This window comes from Electrophorus electricus, chromosome 9 (genome assembly GCF_013358815.1).
Source record: "Electrophorus electricus isolate fEleEle1 chromosome 9, fEleEle1.pri, whole genome shotgun sequence".
Taxonomy (NCBI): Eukaryota; Metazoa; Chordata; class Actinopteri; order Gymnotiformes; family Gymnotidae; genus Electrophorus; species Electrophorus electricus.
In genome coordinates, this window is record NC_049543.1 from 23027291 (window position 1) to 23047016 (window position 19726).

At 44.0% G+C, this 19726-nt stretch overlaps 1 protein-coding gene across 5 annotated transcripts in view; it reads left to right on the plus strand.

Moving 5' to 3' along the window:
• The window catches only part of LOC113588817 (inactive phospholipase D5), a 33214-nt gene that overhangs the window by 5427 nt on the left and 8061 nt on the right, over window positions 1–19726 (plus strand). For 2 of the 5 annotated variants that reach the window (XM_027028179.2, XM_027028181.2), the window contains exons 2-8: window positions 8283–8419; window positions 14200–14377; window positions 16140–16248; window positions 16562–16689; window positions 17654–17851; window positions 18179–18193; window positions 18719–18855. In XM_027028179.2, the coding sequence (XP_026883980.1) occupies window positions 8283–8419; window positions 14200–14377; window positions 16140–16248; window positions 16562–16689; window positions 17654–17851; window positions 18179–18193; window positions 18719–18855 (902 nt within the window). Of the gene's footprint in view, window positions 1–8282; window positions 8420–9034; window positions 9100–14199; window positions 14378–16139; window positions 16249–16561; window positions 16690–17653; window positions 17852–18178; window positions 18194–18718; window positions 18856–19726 lie in introns of those variants that run through there. The other 3 variants (XM_027028182.2, XM_027028183.2, XM_027028184.2) reach the window with 2 other exon arrangements.

Below are 19726 nucleotides of genomic sequence, written 5' to 3' on the forward strand. Positions count from 1 at the left end.
AGTGATGAACGGCTCCGGAGACCTTCCGGCAGGCCGGATGAGGGGCAAAGAGAGAGCTGAGGGAGTGGAGGAAATGGGATTGAGTGCAGTTGATGGACCGTGCCTTTCCCGTTAAGTGAAGGACCATCCAGGGAAGTCTCCAAGTTGTGCAGGGCACTCCAGCTCCAATCCTCAGGAGCCACGGGAAGAGTAACTGACTCACATAACCAAGCCTCTGCAGGGCTCCAGGATTAGCCTGTAAAATGGGTTAGATTTAGTAAACAAGGGTTTCTCAATTTCATGCAAGAAAGAAAAACAGTGTTTAACACCTCCTGTTTTTCCAGGGGTATCATATAAACATTGAAGGCGTTATGCTGTTTTTTGGGTTTTTTTTTAGTCGAGTCGGGCAACCCACCTTTAATTGTATTTTCCAAATCATTAAGAAAAATTCAGTCATGTATGAAAAGTTGTTGCCACTTCAATTAATTAATTAATTAATTTTTACATCCCTTTGTAAATCGGACTGGATTTATATCACAAAAGCTCCATGTGTGATCTTTCAGCATGTGGCTCCAAGCGTGTTTTGGAACACAAGGCCCGTGGTTTCGCCCCGGTGCTAGTGTAGCCCTCTGCGCCTGACAACCCCATCGCAGTCCAGCGGGGAAATGCCAGCCTGTTACATTAACAGAGAAGCGCAGCACTGCTGTACCGGCTGCTGGGTGTTCTTTGGTTCCGGGACATTCATCACGTCTGACGCGGAGCTGTAAAAAAAAAAAATACATTGGACGATCAGCGAACGCCCAGACCTACGCTGTTTGAAGTGTGTCTCCACCTAAGAGGCTCCGTAGACTAACCTGTCGTTTACCATTTACAGTTTTAAACACAAGCATCAATTTCAGAGGGACCGTGTGGTATCTGAAAGTGCTGAATTTTATCAAATGCTATAGGAATCACTACGAAATATGCAGTTATTGATGTAAAGACAGTGCTCAGGGACGTGAAGAGTGATATGATAGGTTCTTTTTGGTTTATATGTTTTAGAACAGAGGAGTCAAATCAGTCCTGGAGGGCTGGATTTTTGTGCTCTAAACCAGTTATTAGTTAAATGCTAATGTGATGTGTGTTAGCAGAGAAACTGAGCATATGGGATCAGAGGCAGAAACCCCTGTGTTAGAAATTATAGTTAGCAAGCAGTATAAACAAAAGTCCGGCTATGCTGGCTCTCGATACAGTGTTTGTGTTTGTGGTATACGACAAATGAGAGAACTGATTGGGTGTGTGTGTGTGAGAGAGAGAGAGAATCCAAACACCAGAGATAGCCTATCAGCCAACTGCTCAGGGAAAAAACTGTTCAGCAAAGACTCACTTGGCTGAGCACACTGAAGAGGAGAGCAGCTGTATGTCCTGCCTCGGTGTGCTGACTGCTCCAGACTGCCTCGGTGTGCTGACTGCTCCAGACTGCCTCGGTGTGCTGACGGCCCCAAACTGCCTCGGTGTGCTGACTGCTCCAGACTGCCTTGGTGTGCTGGTTGCCTCACACTGCCTCGGTGCGCTGATGGTCCGACTGCCTCGGTGTGCCGGTTGCCTCACACTGCCTCGGTGCGCTGATGGTCCGACTGCCTCGGTGTGCCGGTTGCCTCACACTGCCTCGGTGTGCTGATGGTCCCAGACTTCCTCGGTGTGCCGGTTGCCTCACACTGCCTCGGTGTGCTGATGGTCCCAGACTTCCTCGGTGTGCCGGTTGCCTCACACTGCCTCGGTGTGCTGATGGTCCCAGACTTCCTCGGTGTGCCGGTTGCCTCACACTGCCTTGGTGCGCTGATGGTTCTAGACTGCCTCGGTGTGCCGGTTGCCTCACACTGCCTCGGTGTGCTGACTGCTCCAGACTGCCTTGGTGTGCTGGTTGCCTCACACTGCCTCGGTGCGCTGATGGTCCCAGACTGCCTCGGTGTGCCGGTTGCCTCACACTGCCTCGGTGCGCTGATGGTCCCAGACTGCCTCGGTGTGCCGGTTGCCTCACACTGCCTCGGTGCGCTGATGGTCCCAGACTGCCTCGGTGTGCCGGTTGCCTCACACTGCCTCGGTGCGCTGATGGTCCCAGATTTCCTTGTATGCTGGCAGCACCAGAGAGCCTGTGAGCTTGAACTCACAGTATCAAAGAATCCACTCTGAATGGGAGATGGGAAGGTATTGCTGAATAAGTCTGATTTGAACAGAATCCTCCTGCTCTTAAAAAAAACAAGGCCAACTCTTTGGAACACCGTGTGAAGGCCATTTGTTTTACTACAGTTTTTAAAAAGGCAGTGTCAAAACCTGTGTGCCTTTTTAAAGTACTTTAGACAATCACCTGAAAACTAAAACACCCCACTATTATAAAGCTCTGACCTTGTCCTGAGGCTATATGCTCGTTCATTATTCAGGGTGTGTGGAACAGCAGAAAATCTAAAGCAAGCTTACGAGACCAAGCCTGTGTCAAAATCCTAAGAAGTATCTCAAGGTTCAGCAAGATTCAGAAATTGTATCACACAGTAAAAAAGAATCCAACACGCATTTCTGTTATCTCATGTTTTACACACATTTTGTGTGGTATTATACTTGGAGGTATTTCTGTGAAACCAACTAAAATATGGTGAGTAAACATAAACGCTGACACAAAAAGCATCTCAGGATTTGTTTTAGGCCTGGAGACATTAGTTTAGTGAACTGTCACATTACTGTAACATTGATTACCCAAATCTTAGTCACAGCTGCCTGTGGGAAAACTAATCTGTGCTGTGTTAACACAGCTGCCACGTGGAGAAGCGTAAGGGCCCAGTCTCGAGCACCGATGGTGACGAAACTTAACACTGTTTTGTTTTATTACCGGACTATCTCTAAGATGGGAGGTATTTGGCATTCGCTGTCTTCTTTTTTGTGGTTAAAACCTTGTTCGCCTGTTGTTTGCAAATGCTGTGTGGATACAGGGAAGATATTCACATAAAGATATTATGGGAGAATAAAATAGATACTGCTATGCGCATAAGTGCGCATTATGGTATCATTAAACACCGTATGCATATACCATAAAGTGTGGTGTACAGTTTGTATATGAGTCATAGCACCCAGCATCCAAGCAAGATACGTGTGACAGGTCAGGGAAAATTAAACGGGTTTTATACAAAGTAAAGCAACAAGCTGCAACACAGTGGTAAAAGGAACAGACGAGATGACCGTGAGGAAGAGCAGCACTGATGTGAGGAACCTGTGTGCTTAAATAAGGAACAGGTGAGCATGATTAGTAGACTGGCACTATGCGTGGGTGTGTACAGGCGTGGGTGTGTCCCTCCTGCTGGATGGCCGGCCCACCGTGACGATATGATGTATTAAATTATTTTTTACCCCTTTCCCTGTTTTCTTCTTCCAGTGTTGTAAATCATTACTAAAATCCTTAAAGGAGGATTATTTGTACTTAACAATGCCTCCTGAGTTCAGCATAGTAAAACTCATCCAATTTCTACATTTCTAATTTCCCTGATTATTAAAGTGGTGTCTTAACTTAAACGATACAAAAGATTATTGAAAACGGGCCACTCTATAAACGGAGCTGTGAACAGTGGTTTATCTCCTTGTGGTCCTTGCAGTATTGTAAAGATCCCTGGGAAGAGCCCTCCCCCACGTATCCTCATTCTCCCTTCCTAGTGCAGCCTCTTCCTGTCCCTTCCTCGGCTGTGTCTTACCCACCAGACGGCTGAGACCTGCGGTAATTGCGCTCGTCAGAGCCCTTAATTCTCCTTCGAGTGCCTGGCTTTTCTTTGCCAGTGTGTTTAAGAGGCCCTGGGCTCCTGCGTCAGGTCCCTCATTATTTAATCTAGGTTATTCACTGGCACACGAACACGTGTCTTTATCGTCCAGGTGGGGCTGAGTGCTAAAAAGCGGATGCTCCATGCAGAGGATAATAAAGGCAATGAGCACCGACTGCCCCCGCCCCATCCCATCGCAGTCGGTGCTCATTGCCTTTATTTTGGGGCCCATTAAGTCCACACTGGAAGCTGGGCTGTATGGAAACAACCCCAGAAGACTCTCCGGCGGCGTCACGCCGAGGTGTTTGCCAAGGTGCGGAAGTGAGCAGTGAACTGCTGAACTGTCTTGTAAACAGCAGATGTGGACTCGAGGGCTGGCCGTCGCCTCGTAAAATGAGGTCAGAGGGCATGACGCCGGTGATTGATTTAGCACAGTTTGGCTGCAGCTCAAACTGCCAGTGCAGCGCGGCCTGTTGGGATGACGTTTGGCTCCAGGCTTTCCCCCCTGTCCACGCTGGAATCTAGCCCCACCATGAGCAAATGCCACTTCTACCCCTTTGACTCCTCATCATATGCCACGACCGTGTCGGAAATGACGCCTCTCTGGGACAAGTTGGAGTTCGAGCTGAGACAACAGCGCTAATAGTCATTTTTGCCCTGCGAGATATTTCTCAATGTTAGTTTTAAAGCTGCATTGAGATTTCAAGACGAGCGAAGAGCGAGCGAAGCCTCGCCGTTCACCGGAGATGTCTGAGATGATGGATGCTGTCTTATGACCATTCTTTCTTGCGAATAATACATGTGATCTAGTTGCTGCTCCACTTATATAATTCATTACTTGCTGTGCTCAGTGTACTGTGCCAAAAGTTGAGTTAATGTTACTGTGGTTCTCCATTTCCACAAATGGCAGCTGCTTGTCAAAAGACATTGATATTGTTTCACGTACTATATGCTTTCAAGATCTGTTTTGTTCGCCTTCTGTAGCAGTTATATGTTAATACATAGAAACTCACTCGCTGTAGAAAAGCAATCGATAAATAAAACCTAGCCATCACTCCAAACTCACTCCAAACTTTTGACACAATGAAAATGACATCTCCTCCCTTATTTATCACACCACATTTTCCCCATATATAATTATACCTGATTGTAAATATTGAACCCTGTTGCAACGTGTAAGGTCTGGATTCTAAAGCAAAGAAGCAGCCCTCCAAAGCAGCCATAACCTCTTGGTATGTTCATACGTGGTGTAGTGATACTTCTGTGCAGCAACGCCTAGTGCAAAAGCAGCAGGTGACAGAGGAACCGACAAGATTGAAAAACAGAAAAAAAAAAAATGTAAATGACACATGCTTCTGTAGAGAATTAATGTAACGTGAGAGTACAGGTCAGAGGGCTCAGTCAGGACTGAGAACCCACATGCAGAAAGGTGTTCACAACCTTAATATAGAAGGAACTATTACAGGACCACTCAGGGGTTTGATGGGGTGTTCCCATCCCTTCACAATGTGCCTGTTTGTCCACAACATGGGTGCTGAAATCTGAGTAGCTCATGGGTGGCCCCTATCCATGGTGCTGAATAGCCACCTATGCCTTTAACCCATCTAGAATTTCTTATACTGCAGGGTTTTACAGGATGTGAGCTTAAAATACTCATGCCACACAAAAACGTTGGCTTTGCAAACAGATACCTTGTTGAGTGTGTTCAGGAATTCTGCAGCTGTGATAAGTCTACAAGCAAAGCAGTCCAGGCTATGTGGGGGTTTCAGTCCAGGCTATGTGGGGGTTTCAGTCCAGACTACCTGGCGGTTTCAGTGCAGGGGGTTTTATTTCAGGTCATGTGGGCCATCAGGGTGAAAACTCTGGTATGGGAGGCTTCACTGCCCAGCAGAGATGGTCACAGCACTACATTAATACCTTCAATGATAATTTCCTTCTCTGGATGTCAGTCCTCACATCGATTTACTTGCAGAAGTGGCTTCCTTGGCCCCACTTCAGAGAAGAGTATCCCGTTCAATAACTTTAGCTATAGACTCTGCTGGACTTCAGACTGTTCAGCATGATAGAATCAGGCTTTGTCTATAGTTTTGGGAGTATTGATTCTGGACAGGTGCCCTGTATGCTGCTGGCATCTCCCTGGGCTGGAGATGTCCGTCTCTGGGGCTCTGTTCAATTCAAAATAAATGACCTGCAAAGATGGAGTTATACCTGCTTACTCTAATGGCATTGGTTCAATGTTGAAAGCAATCTTAAATAATTAAGAGCATCGATTTGTTTATGCGGAAGTTTCGTGTATACAGTTTTCTTTCTCATTAGTTATTTTGCGTTTTTTGCCACACCACCTAGTGGATTGGTCATTTTTGCTGCCTGACTGTCTGAATCAATGACTAGACTTTTCAGTCTTGCTAACATTAGCAAGCAAGTAGTGAGTGATGCCTGGTACCATTGGTGACCTACTTTGGTGACCTATACCTACATTTGTTTGCAAACTAGCTCACCTACACATCATTTGAGAGCTATTGCAGAAATGTCCTTGCTTGAAATATTGCTGTTTTGATTGTGGCCCTGTTTATCCCAACTACTGTGTTTCTTACATGCATGAATGTGTATTCTGTAATAAGTTGTAATAATAACTCATGTTATTTACCAATAGTTGCAAAAATTTCATAAAATTGTGTTGTTTCATGTGGATGTGTAGCCTTGTCTGAAGTATTATTGTACCTCTCCAAGTGATATAAAAGGTTAAGAGGAAGTAACTGGTCTTAGATACGTGTGTATATATTGGCCGTATTTATCTTAAACAGGAGATAATAAATCACTTATGAGTGAACGCTAGGTATTTAGTCACATTTCAGACTATCTTATGTCAATTACCCTTCTTTGTCTTCGTTTTTATCTTAAATACTGAACAAAGAACGCATGCAATGTTCCTTACCACATCCAAACCCTGTTGGTTGCCTTACCAGTATTCCAAACGTAAAGCAACCATGCCATTGTTGTTTTACGATTTCAAATCAGTTATTTATTTCTGAATTTCTACTCTAACAAAATGTACTATATTTGTAAAATTCTCTCATTTAAACAGTCAACACTGAGGCAAAGCCTTGTGTTCTTTATTAAACAGCACATAAAATGATGCATAAACCATAATAACTGGCACATTTTCTGCCATAATGTGGGTTTCCAAACAGGCCACTGCACTGCAAATCTATCATGGGTCTCAGGGACGTAGAATCTGAAGGTTATAGCTGTTGAATCCTGCATGAGTGACGCCGTGCTGTTGTAATGCGATTAATGTTTGTTGTGCAAAATGCTGTGCACGTACTGGTGGTCCAGCAACGCTAGGCTTGCCTGGTCTTGTTTATTTAACAATAAACATATTCATCTAGCAATTGGGTAGATGGAAATTCCATTTTCAATGAGCATGAGTACAGTGAGTTATTATACTGCGAGTTGGAATCAAATAATACATTATGTTACCCCTCATGAAATGTCCTGAGCAAAATAGCCATGATTAAAATATATGGGGTGTAACGTTGCTGCTGGCCCGAGTGCCGCAGAGCGTGGGACAGGACGCAAAGACTCCCTTGACAATGTGTAACATTTAATGACATAAAACAAACACAACAAGGGTGGCGCTCACACATAACACTGACGGAAAACATGACTGTGCACTTAACGTTAAACACGGAACACCGATACATTAATAGACGATTACACAAAACAACGTTACGGCTATGATACTCAGGACTGACACAGACGTAGCGACAATGACCAACAAAGGAGCACACACGGCCCGGGGCTTAAATAGACATGAGACGTTAACATTAAACCCTATACACGCGGTTACAACACAAACACAGTACACGTGGATCCCTCTGCATGCGGCGGGCCGTGCCACGGGACTTATGGGGGAGGATCTGATCATTCGTTTTTCAATTTTAGAGCCGGGTGCTTACACCGTAAACGTAAATCTACATTTCCACTGATATCTACCTGCTTCGCACACCACGCTGCGGTCTCAGTCTGGGGACGCAGGGGGACGTTTCTCTGCCACCCTCTGGCCCATGTGGCGCTTGTTTATTGACGACCTTCAATGGTGCCATGGTGAATCAGCTTCCTGTAGTTTTTATTAACGTTACATTATTGATGTCTCATTGAACGGAAAGAGAGAAGCCGATCAAAATGGCCGTAGGCGTGCCGCAGCTTTATGGTGCAGTGGGGCTCTGTGTTACTGGTCCCAGCCGATTCCCCAGTGGATCTGAAGAGAGAAACCCTGACCAAGCAATAAACCAAGATGGCAATAAATACCACATTGACACGCCCCTAGGTTACTTGATTCACAAGGGGGAAATGACTGGTTTGTATTTGAGCCTATGGAATTCCTTTCCGCACCTTTTTCTCTGTCGTACACAAGGACCTGCTTGAAATCTCTGAACTGTGCTATAAATATAGAGTAGGTCACTCATACAATGCACAAAAATAACTATGAATATGCGTGTGTTCTCTCTCTGTTTTTTACAGTCTCAGCAGAAATGCATTGTGGTCTTTGCTCTGGTTTGCTGCTTTGGTGTTCTGGTGGCCCTTATATTCTCCGCAGTGGATGTGTTGGGAGAAGACGAGGGCGGCATCACCGAAGAGAACTGTAGCAAAAACTGCAGGTAAGCACGTTAGCAATGCTACATCCATGTCACGACAGGCAGGGACTGGCATGGACTTCTCTTTTGCCATAAGAATGAGATCTGTTGAATATTTAATTATCTTGTGCAGTCATATTCTCTGATATCTGTATATCTGTGGCCTTAAGGCTTGTGCTAACTGGCTTTCTTGTAGCACTTATCTTCTGACAGTGGCGGTACCAAGGTCTCAAAGTGTTTCACGCTTTTCCAGTGCACACACACACACACACACACACACACACACACACACACACACACACACACACACACACACACACACACACACAAACAACCTGGTTCTTCTTCATCTTAATCAGTGCCCTCATAAATCTGGTGTTTTGCTGTGTTTAATTTCATCTGTCAGTAACTGTAAGGTGCTGCCTAATACCTGTATGTCTTCATTATAACATAAAAATAACCAAGCACTTGTCTTGCATGTAATTGTTGCATGTGACAATCCCTCTGTGCCACGTCGAGACGCTGAAAGAGTTAATTCTCTATATTATCAGAAGTGCTTTCAAAGTGAGAACTAAAATTTGCAAACAGCGTGATCCATGTTGTTATGTCGTCTGTCCACAACTTCTGTTTCCGGACTAGGAAATGCCCACCTCCAGATATGTAGCCTTCCAGCTCTCAAACCAGTGGAAATGCGGCCCATTCTGGTAAGGCTGATCAGATACTAAGAACCAACGCTGGCTCCAGCATGAAAAAGTGATGGAAAAGTGACGTAGATGACTTTCACTGCCTGTGTCTGTGGTAGTTTGTGCTCTTTCCATCCTTTGGCTACACTTCTGAAATGTTTAGCACTGAGCTGTAAAAGGTTTTTTTAATGTCAAATACTGATTGCCGTTTCAACTAAAATTAAATCGGTGAGGTGTAAAACCAGAGACGCGAAGAAAGAGACAGGAAATAGTGACCCACAGGAGATGTTCAGGCGTGCTCAAACTCAAACATCTGATAGCTAGCATCCCAAATGTCTGTTAGTATAAACTGTGCTACATTGAATATGGCTCTAAATGCAGTTGTGCCTGTCCATCTGAAGATTGAAGTGGCTGTCAAGGGCTGATGGGTAGCGAGACCTCTCGAGTGAGGCGTCCTGCCCTCTCGTCCAGTGCATTCAGCTCATGTAGCCTGTTACCAAGCTCATTTTCCAGACTCTGAAATCTTCCCCTCCCACAGCAGAGCACACTGACCTCCATCTCTGCCTGACAAGTGTCAAAAATGTTTTTTGGAACTCCAGAGTCGAAATTGATTGCGTTTTACTCAGGCATCCCCAATCCCCACTAAATGTGTGGCCATGCGCTGTCGCTGGAGCTTATTCATGGGGAGGGAGTCATGCGGATGTTTCGCAGGAATATTCCTGCAGGAGAATGGCCCAGATGTTCAGCAGCACCTGTCTGGGTGATTATGGCTATCTTCCCCTTTGGATTTGGTGGGGAGACTGATTTTATCGCGCTGCTCAAATTAAAAATGGGGAAACAGATGACTGCATATTCATGAGACTGTTGATGTTTTTGGTTTTTTTTCATTTATATAGAAGCTGTGTCAGAGAAATTGAAAGTGTCAGGGAGATTGTTTTTAATGTAACAGTTCACTAATGTAGACATCAGATGAAAAGGAAAGACAGAGGTCCGGTATTCCATGTTCTGTATTCAGTATTCTGGATTCTGCTTTCGGTATTCTGTGTTCTGCATTCACTATTCGCTATACCCACATCGTGTTTTGTAAGCTAAAGATCTTTGCCTGAAATTGCATTAGGAGGAAAATCAAAACAGTTTCTGCTATGCCGTTATTTTACATTGCATTGCCTCATTACACCAGATGCTACTAAAAGCATGTTGAGCACTGCTGAAAGTATTTCTCTTTAGGAACGTCTCATGACCATGACAAAAGCCAGTGTGGCCACAGATACATGAATAAATCAAATGATGGTTTCTAGTGTCAAAACACAATTCAGTTTTTTCAGCTAATACCTAAAATCAGCACACTCGTATCTGCAGTATGGATAGTCTGCCGTTTTTTGCTGACTACAACAAAGTTTCTTGAGAGTTCTTGAATAAACTTTATAGAGTATGTACGTTTGCTTACATTTTGGGGACAAAGGGGTCAGGCCTCAGCTCCTATCACGATATTCAGTGATTTAGTGGACTGATTCACTGGAAGCTGACGTTTGGGATTATGTAAATGGATTCCATTTAGGGTTATAACAAAGGTTATAACACCCCCCCCCCCCCCCCATTACACACAATTATCAATACATTCTATAATGTCATCAGGTTTTTTTCTTCCTGTCACTTAAAATATGCTGTTTTTGTGACGTTCCTAGTTATGTTGAATTTTTTAGAACTTGTATGCTGATTCTGATGTTTACCTATTTAACTAAGACACACTATAGTTCTTTGACATGATCTGAGTAAAGATATTCTGTGTTGCTTGGGTTTGGATATCCTTAGTGGGGGAAATATTGATTCAGGGCTTTTTAATGTGGAGCATGTAACTGAATATTGAACACTATTAAGGTTATTTGAAACGATATGCTGGTCTTGTCCATCAGTCAGGTAGCTAAAAAGACTGCTTTCTTCACACACATGTAATTGTATTCAGGGAATTCTGAGGCACTAATTGGTTGATGAGGAAAAAATCCATTTGACAAATTAGGTTTGCACTCCATTTGACATTCTGTTCATTGCATCATAATTCAGTGAACCATGTTAGTGCTTGTTTTGCTCCCCTCTCTCACTCATTCTCTCACCCTCTCTCTCTCACTATCTCACTCACTCTCTCTCACTCACTCTCTCTCTCTCACTCTCTCTCTCTCACTCACTCTCTCTCACTCATTCTCTCACCCTCTCTCTCACTATCTCACTCACTCTCTCTCTCTCTCTCTCACTCATTCTCTCTCACCCTCTCTCTCACCCTCTCTCTCTCTCACTATCTTACTCACTCACTCTCTCTCACTCACTCTCTCTCACTCATTCTTTCTCACCCTCTCTCTCACTATCTCACTCTCTCTCTCTCTCACTCTCTCTTACTCTCTCTCTCACCCTCTCTCTCACTATCTCACTCACTCTCTCACTCACTCTCTCTCTCTTACTCTCTCTCTCACCCTCTCTCTTTCTCACTCTCTCTCTCTCTCACTCACTCTCTCTTACTCTCTCTCTCACCCTCTCTCTCTCTCACTATCTCTCTCTCACACTCGCTCTCTCACTCACTCTCTCTCTCTCATTCACTCTCTCTCACCTCTCTCACCTCTCTCACTCTCATTCTCTGAGTGTGTGTATGTGTGTATGTGTCTTTTACTGTCTGCACCGATTAGCTAGCATCTATCCTTACCATATGTGAAAAACATTCAGCCCCTAAAAGAATTTGTTGTGTGTCAAATAGCCCATACCCATATCATATCTATACACCATAAATACTTAAAGTCTTATTTCATGTAATTATATGAGGGCTATAGGATTGAGTCAAAAGGGATGTGTGTAATAGAACACAGAAGAAACACCTCCACCCTTCACCATCCCCAAGCTCCAAGTGAATCTTCCCTGCAACTACTATCCAATACAAACAATGTTTGCTGTATTGGTACATATATATTCTGTTAATTTCAGTTACCTCACAGGTAATCGATAAAGGGAAATAATATGGACTATGTCCATGGCGTTTTCATGTTTTCATTTGATAAACATTGTATTAATTTACTTTTTTACTTTTTCACACATTCAAGATGATGTTGTTTGTCATTATTTTGCTGATGTAAGCAGGGGGGGGGGGGGGGGGGGGCGAATTCCTGGTGCCCCAGATTTATTAGAAGCAGATGAGATTTGCTTTTTGTTATTGTTGTTATTGTTATTGAACATCCTCTGCTCACATATGAGGCTTACAGTGCCTTGGATAAGCATCTAATCCACTTAAAACCCATCAGGTTTTCCTGGATTACAAATGGCACTTTTATTGTATAAAACTGACCTTCAAAAAGAATACATTTTTAAAACGACATTGGTTTCATGCAAAAAATCTCTCCTGTATCCATGTTAGTATTCAGTTCCTGTGCCATGGAAGCTTCAGGTTTACACAGATTCCACAGTTACTAGAATAACAAGGACACAACTGTCTTAAAACTGGCCTCTACCTGTGAATCATTAAAATATTCACCTTTTCTGGATAAAAAAACTTCTTAGTTCAAGTACCCGTGAAATTGGATGGATTTGAAGGAAACCACAGTAAAGGAAAACCTGAGAGCATTTTGAGGACATGAGAATCTAAAGCCATTGACATGCACAACATAAGAAAAGGCTACAAAATATCCAAGTGTTTGCATATCCCAGCGAGCACTGTAGGATGGATTGTGAGGAAATGGAAGCCGAATCACACCCCCCTTAAGACACGGCCCAGACAAAGCCGTCCCTTAACGCTAAGAGCCAGAGGCAGAACGGAACTAGTGAGGGAAGCCGCAGAGAGCCCAAGCATCATTTGGCGGAGCCGCAGAGTTCAGGTGCACCAGTCATCAAGAGCGTGTACAGCGTGGACTGTATAGAGGGGTGACTAGCAAGAAGCAATTACTGACCAAAAAACCCTTTAAAGCACATTGTGAGTTTGCCTGAAAGACGAAAATGCAGGGTTTTGGCCAAACATCCCAACAGTGAAGTGTGGGGGCGGCACAGTCATGCTGGGGGGGAAAGCTTTTCCTCATTAGGCCCTGGGTACCTTGTTAAAACCAAAAGACAGATACAGGCTGCAAAATACAGGGAGATTTTGCAAGACAACCTGCTTCACTCTGTTGAAGCTTCACCACCATGCAGTGCGCCATGCAGTGCTTACAACAGTGATCCCAAACACAAAGCTAAAGCAACATGGGAGTGGTGGAATAACAAAAAAGGTGAATGCCTAGTCCAGATCTCAGTCCAGTGGCCTAGTCCGTAGCTCAGTCCAATGGCCTAGTCCGGATCTCAGTCCAGTGGCCTAGTCCGGATTTCAGTCCAATGACCTGGTCCAGACCTCAGCCTAATCAAGAATCTTTGGCACTGTTTGAATATTTCAGCCCACAAGCATCAACCATTCAGCCCTAACAACCTGGTTTAAATCTGACAGAAATAAAGGGTGAAAATCATTCCTAAAGCTAACAAAGCTGTTAGCAGCATACCCCAACGGATTTAAAGTGCTTACTGCAGACAAAGGTTGTTCTACGAAGTACTAGTCTGAAGGACTTGATTTCCTGTGCAAACAGAATTTTTGAGTTTTTATTTTCATTTAAACATCTCCTTACCAATGATGGATTTTCACTTTGAAAATTTAAAAGCGTAATGTTTTGCAATAACAATGCCGGTTGTCATTTGTAAGTGACATTTGCAAATCCGGTAACTTTAAAGGGGGTTTATCACTTTTGCATGGTACTCTCTGTGCATTATCCGTTGACCAGTGTGGGATAATTTTCTGGCATAATCTGGTCTTATTTTTGGATACTTCACTGGTGAATGTTGTAGTGGTTAGTTAGGGCACAGGGAGCAGTTCAGAAGTGTAGCAGGAAAATGAAAAATAAGATGTAAAAATGCATCAGTGTTAGCGACACTACCATTTGGTCCAGCATTAAGATTAATCGCTGTCTTGCTGAACTTCTCAACATATCATGTCTGAACGGCAGTGTGTTCAAAACCACTTTTCTCAAGTTGTCCATGAAAGTGCGCCGCTTCCTGAAACATATGGTAGGGGTGTATTAGAAAGTTTACTACAATTTGACACTATTACTATTTCCTTCACAAATACAGGGTAGTGCTTGTGGAGAACATTCCAGAAGACATCTCCATTTCTCCCGAGGGTACGATGCCGCTTGCCACGGGTCTGCACAACCTCCTAGACCTCGCCCAGAAATCGGTTGAGATCGTGTCACCGTGGTGGGCTCTGAATGCTACAGAGCAGGAGTCTCACTTTCCTCACGCCAAGCAGGTAACCATGCCATCCAGTTCATGAGCTAAAGGACTGGCCTTTTCTGCCTGGTGTGGCCTCTGTGACCTGACTTCTGAAATCCTGAAATATACTGTCTATTTCAGTAAATTAAGTCCTTTATGAAACCAGCCGCGCAGGCGGATAGAGGACAATCACGTGGCTTTGCTTGCTGTTGTTGTTTTCCTCAATCTAAATCTTCTTCTTTGTTCTGTTTTTCTTCTTTCTTCTGTTTTCACCCCTAAACCCTGCTAATGTCCTGTGCCATTAAAGACGTCACATTTCCTTCCAAGCAAAGAGCTCAGCTGCGGAACTTCGGTGTAAACGCAGCCTGACGTTGAGCAGATCTGCTCCGCGCGCATGCTACGGGGGAGCGCTCCCGCTCTGCTGGAGCACACGCTTCATTAGAGCCAACGGAGATGCGCTGCCTCCGACAGCTTCCTCTCCGGCGCTTTGGCAGGATGGAGATTTGCACTCTGGGCTGCTGGTGCTTGCACAGATCTAATCGCCTGAGCTGGGCGCATTTGTTTCCTGCACATCTCTAGCTGGGAAATCTCATTTTTTTTCTCCCAACGGGAAACCGGGTGAGATCAGATCAACAGCCAGCTGATCCAAATTTTGGACTGTGTACAATCAATGGCTCATTAGAGACCACCTGCAGAGTAGCAATCATGTTTTGCTGCACAGCCCATAGGAATTGTTAAGAATTTGTTGTGGTGGGCTCTAATAACACACCAGAAATGTGGTCTGAAAAGCAATAACATGCTCATAAACCCAGCTGAACCAATCCCCACATGCAGCGCTTAGTGTGCATACTATACAAAAACAACCATCCCGAGCTCCATTATAAGCCCCAAGCTCAGACAGATGGTACTTTCTAAGCAGAGTTGAAAGCTTAATTGACTCACGAATGCTTTTCTCGAGTCGTCATTTTCTAAACTCTGAATACATTTCGATCTTCTTCCCTAAAGAAGATTCTTAAGCAAACAAACAAACAAACAAAAAAAGCTGGCTGAGCGTAAGTGCTCGTTTCCAGTTTAATGGATTGATGCATGTACACTGGTGGTAAATTGTGACTATTTAAGAAGCTCTTTGGGAAACTCTGTCCAGAGGCTTTTTTTTTTCTCTTTTGCTGTCCACTTTGCAAATCAAACAGATATGAAGAAAGTGAATGCTTAATTTGTTGTGGCCCAGTTAAGTTTGTCCTTGGAAACCTGGAAGACTATGAATATCCCAGACTGGATGGAAAAAGAGACTGTCAATCTGTCAGTCTGAAAAATTGCAGTTCATGGGGATTGGTTTTCTATTTTATTCAAATATTTATTCGATTTCTAAGAATTTAACAAAGATCTGTGCTCTAGATCCTCCCTGCTCATTGCTCTCGTGTGGCTGTAGCTCATGTACTGTGGGACGTAAGCCGTAAAAGAGACTCTCTCCATAAAAGAGACTTCATTTCTGTACAAGGGTTCATGGTTTTCTCCTCAGGACCATTCACTGATGTCATTTCCATCACTTTGCTTAGATCTTTCAGAAACAGGGAATGAAGTCTTAGCTCTAACATCAAAAACTTCCATACAATTTTCCCAGAGCCTATTTTGCATAAGGAGGCTCTCTCCCAGAATCCCTCTTTCCCCCTGTCTCTCCAACAGACAAAGAACTAATAATTGCCGTATCTATAAAGGGTGGTCTTATGCCATCCAGCCCGTGAAACCAGAATTGGGCATGCCTTTGGTTTGTGCTCCTTCACAGCGCCTCTCGTCCACAGGGCCAGCTGTTACTCCAGAGGCTGATGGGCCTTAAGACGGAGAATGTTCACCTGAAGGTCGCCAGCGGGATTACACCGTCTGAAGAACTCGCTCTTCTCTCTCACTGTGGTTAGTGCAGCGCCTTACTGAGGATGAGGGCAAAACAGAGCTACAGTATGGTCGCGTTCAGCCGTAGTGAAGGGAAAAAGGAAAAGAAAAGAAGCTAGAAGCTCCTCTTCTAGAACTCGGGGCTCAAATATCATTTGTATGAGGTGTGCTGTCTAGCGATAGAACAATCGCTAAGATTTTTAGAATTATGCGTTTATTTCTTGGTTCCACGACTGATGGAACCTAAGCCTTTCTAGCTCAATACTTAGCAATAATTGTCCATGTCTCCTCTGCTGTGTGGAGTATCTCATGAGCTTTTGCCACCCCTGTGCAGGTGCAGAAGTGCATTATTTGAACATGACTGCCCTCACCAGAGGCCGGCTTCATTCCTCCTTCTGGGTGGTAGACAGGAAACACATGTACATCGGCAGTGCTGGAATGGACTGGAGATCTCTGTCTACGGTAATGCAAAACACCTTCATGTTCACCTAATTGTGGTTTTGATGCATGTTTTGATATGCTCTCTGTCAGGTTTCATGTATGTAGGAGTATTTCCCAACTCACGAGGTTACTACTTCACAGCAGTTAATTTCTAGACTAGCACTGAATGTGCGTTTCAGTCATGCCGATGGCGCATGCAAACCTAGCAGGAGTAGATGTGTGCAGGCTGCTGGAGTACTGTTCTTGCCTGTCCTTGAGAGAGACATGGAGAACTCTTTCAGAGGACTTTGTCATTGGAAAAGCCGTGAGTGCCCTCAGTCTGGGCCTCATGCCAGAAGAGGCTGGATGGAACCTGTGGCGAGAACGCTGGTCCTTTCACCTTCTGATCACTTAAGCACCAGTGAAGTCATAGTGTGGGCGGAGTCTATCTGCCCCGCAGGTCCGTGTGAGTCCGTGTGAGCACCGGGTCGAGCAGCTCCAGATATGTGATGCCGGTTGCAAATTCACATGGGGCATGTTTTCTTAGCCAGTCAGTGGACCATTTCAGATTCAGTTTCTGTACGAGCGTGCATGCACGAGGACGTGCAGGTGTGTATGCATGTGTCCGTGTGCGCTGCGCGTGCGTGCGTGTCCATGTGAATGCGCTTTCTGTATGATTTTTTAATGCTTTATTCACTTCAAGGATTAACTATAGAAACCTCTACATTCTTAAAATGACCTGAAACCTGCAGTGTGTCTCACTATTACAATGTCTGTGCTGATTCCTGCACTTCCTCCTCTCGTATTGCTGATGGCCATTTGCCCCATTATTCTCCATCGTAACAAATGAAGCCTCCCCCTCATTCCTGTCTCACTTTACTGTCCATTGCTTTTATACCTCTGTGCACCCTGGGAATGTGTCACATTAGTGAACGTGGTCCTGCTTCTCAAGTGCCCATAAAGCATAGTTGACGTTTGTTTACTTTAACCCCTTGCTGTCCGACAGCTGAAGGAGCTGGGAGTCATTATTTATGAGTGCAGCTGCCTCGTGCTGGACCTCCACAGGATTTTCAGTCTCTACTGGCAGCTCCAGTACAGGGACTTTGTGCCGTCCATCTGGTCAAAGCGGCTGTATGCGATCTTCAACAAGGAAGAGCCACTGGAGCTTCTCCTGAATGGCACCAGTGCCAAGGCCTATGTCTCTGTGAGTGGAAATGTCACTTTTTACAAATCTGAGATGATGAATGGATGCTACTGGATATCAGCACACTCTGTACGCTCTGTCTCTCTCTTTCTGTCTCTCTCTCTCTCTCTCTCTCTCTCTCTGTCTCTCTCTCTCTCTCTCTCTCTCTCTCTCTGTCTCTCTCTCTCTCTCTCTGTCTCTCTCTCTCTATTGGAAGTACTTTGAAGCTTTAACAAGCGAAGCCAATTTATATTCAAAATAGGAAATGTTTAAATCATAACTTTCACCTGAAAAGTGACTCAATAAAGATAATAACAATAATGTTTTGCTTATTTTGCTCCCTTAAAGAAAGGAACATTTGAGGTAATCCACAACATGCCAACTTGCTCCAAAGGCAGGATTGCCCATAACAAGAAAGCTGCTGGCCTTGGTTACAGATCTTATTCATCTGTGATCGATGACTTTCTCAGAACTACGGGAAAGTGCCGCAGGTCATGCTTTCACCGAGAGCTCGAGAGTTGTAATCAATCAAAGTTCTTCCTGTGTCCAGAGCCATTGCCCTTATCATGGAGTGCTCTTCTAAAAAGATCCTGAAATCCTCTCCCAAAGTTCACAGGAAAAAAAATATAAATACATTTTTTGTGCCTCAATTTTGGTGGCTTTTCAGCCACTTGTATGTTTTTATTAATCTGCAAACAACTCTGTGCCAAGGCACATTTGGTACAGATGACTAGAAGTCAGGGGAGACCTGGTTTCCTGTTAGCAAAGATTATGTAATCTGAAAAAAAAAAAACAGTTATATGTAATCATTTTCACTAAGTAGGTTTATACACACACACACACACACACAAATGGCCAGTTTAATTGTTTGATTGTTTTCGGCATCAGACTTCGCCCGACCTCTTCTGCCCCAAAGATCGGACCAGAGACATCGAGGCCATTTTCCACCTCATACAGGAGGCGCGGAAGTTTATCTACATCTCCATGAGCGACTACCTGCCTCTCCTCAGCAACAGTGCACACACGTGAGTCTGAGCATCCTGTCTTCCTTGTGCAAACTGTTCACATGGGCCTCAACTCAGTCACTAGGGTCTGAAATAATATTCTGGGAAACCAGTGAACAGCATAGAAACATTTTTTTAAATGTGCTTAGGACGTGGGCAACATGGAAAATATACCTAATATTTTATTTAACAAGAAAGGCTAATCCTATATGCTGGATGTCAAAAAAATGTTCTTATGTGATGTGTAGAGATGTGTGAAAAAAATTACTTTTGGAAAAACTTACGTACTTCCTAAATGACACTATGAATAAATTCTAAAAATATTTTCTAAATGTCTTCTAAATGTAATACAGCCAACAATGCATTCTTGTTTAAGCCCGGTGTGTGTGTGTGTGTCTGTGTGTGTGTGTCTGTGTGTGTGTGTCTGTGTGTGTGTGTACTGTGTGTGTGTGTGTGTGTGTGTGTGTGTGTGTGTGTGTGTGTGTATATATATATATATACACACACACACACAGAAAAAAAAAATAAAATAAATATATATATATATATATATGTATAATATTATCCTCCCCACACCCTGAACAAGACCCAATGAGATCTTGCACCAAGATCAATACTAGAGCTGCTGACCTGAGATTGAAAATCATGGCTAAAATGGACAGACTACCAATGACCAAGTGACATCTGAAAGGATGCTGAAGATGTGAATGGAGCACTAAAGACAATCCCTACTGTGATCATCACTGAAAGCATCAAGGAGATGTATAATTCATGGATATAGAGGTTGGAGGCTAAGATAAAGGTCACACAAAGAGAAGTCAGCGAGCTATCATGAATGCTGAAAGGTACCTGAGAACAGAGGGGATCGTACTACCCGAAGGTATCAGATGTT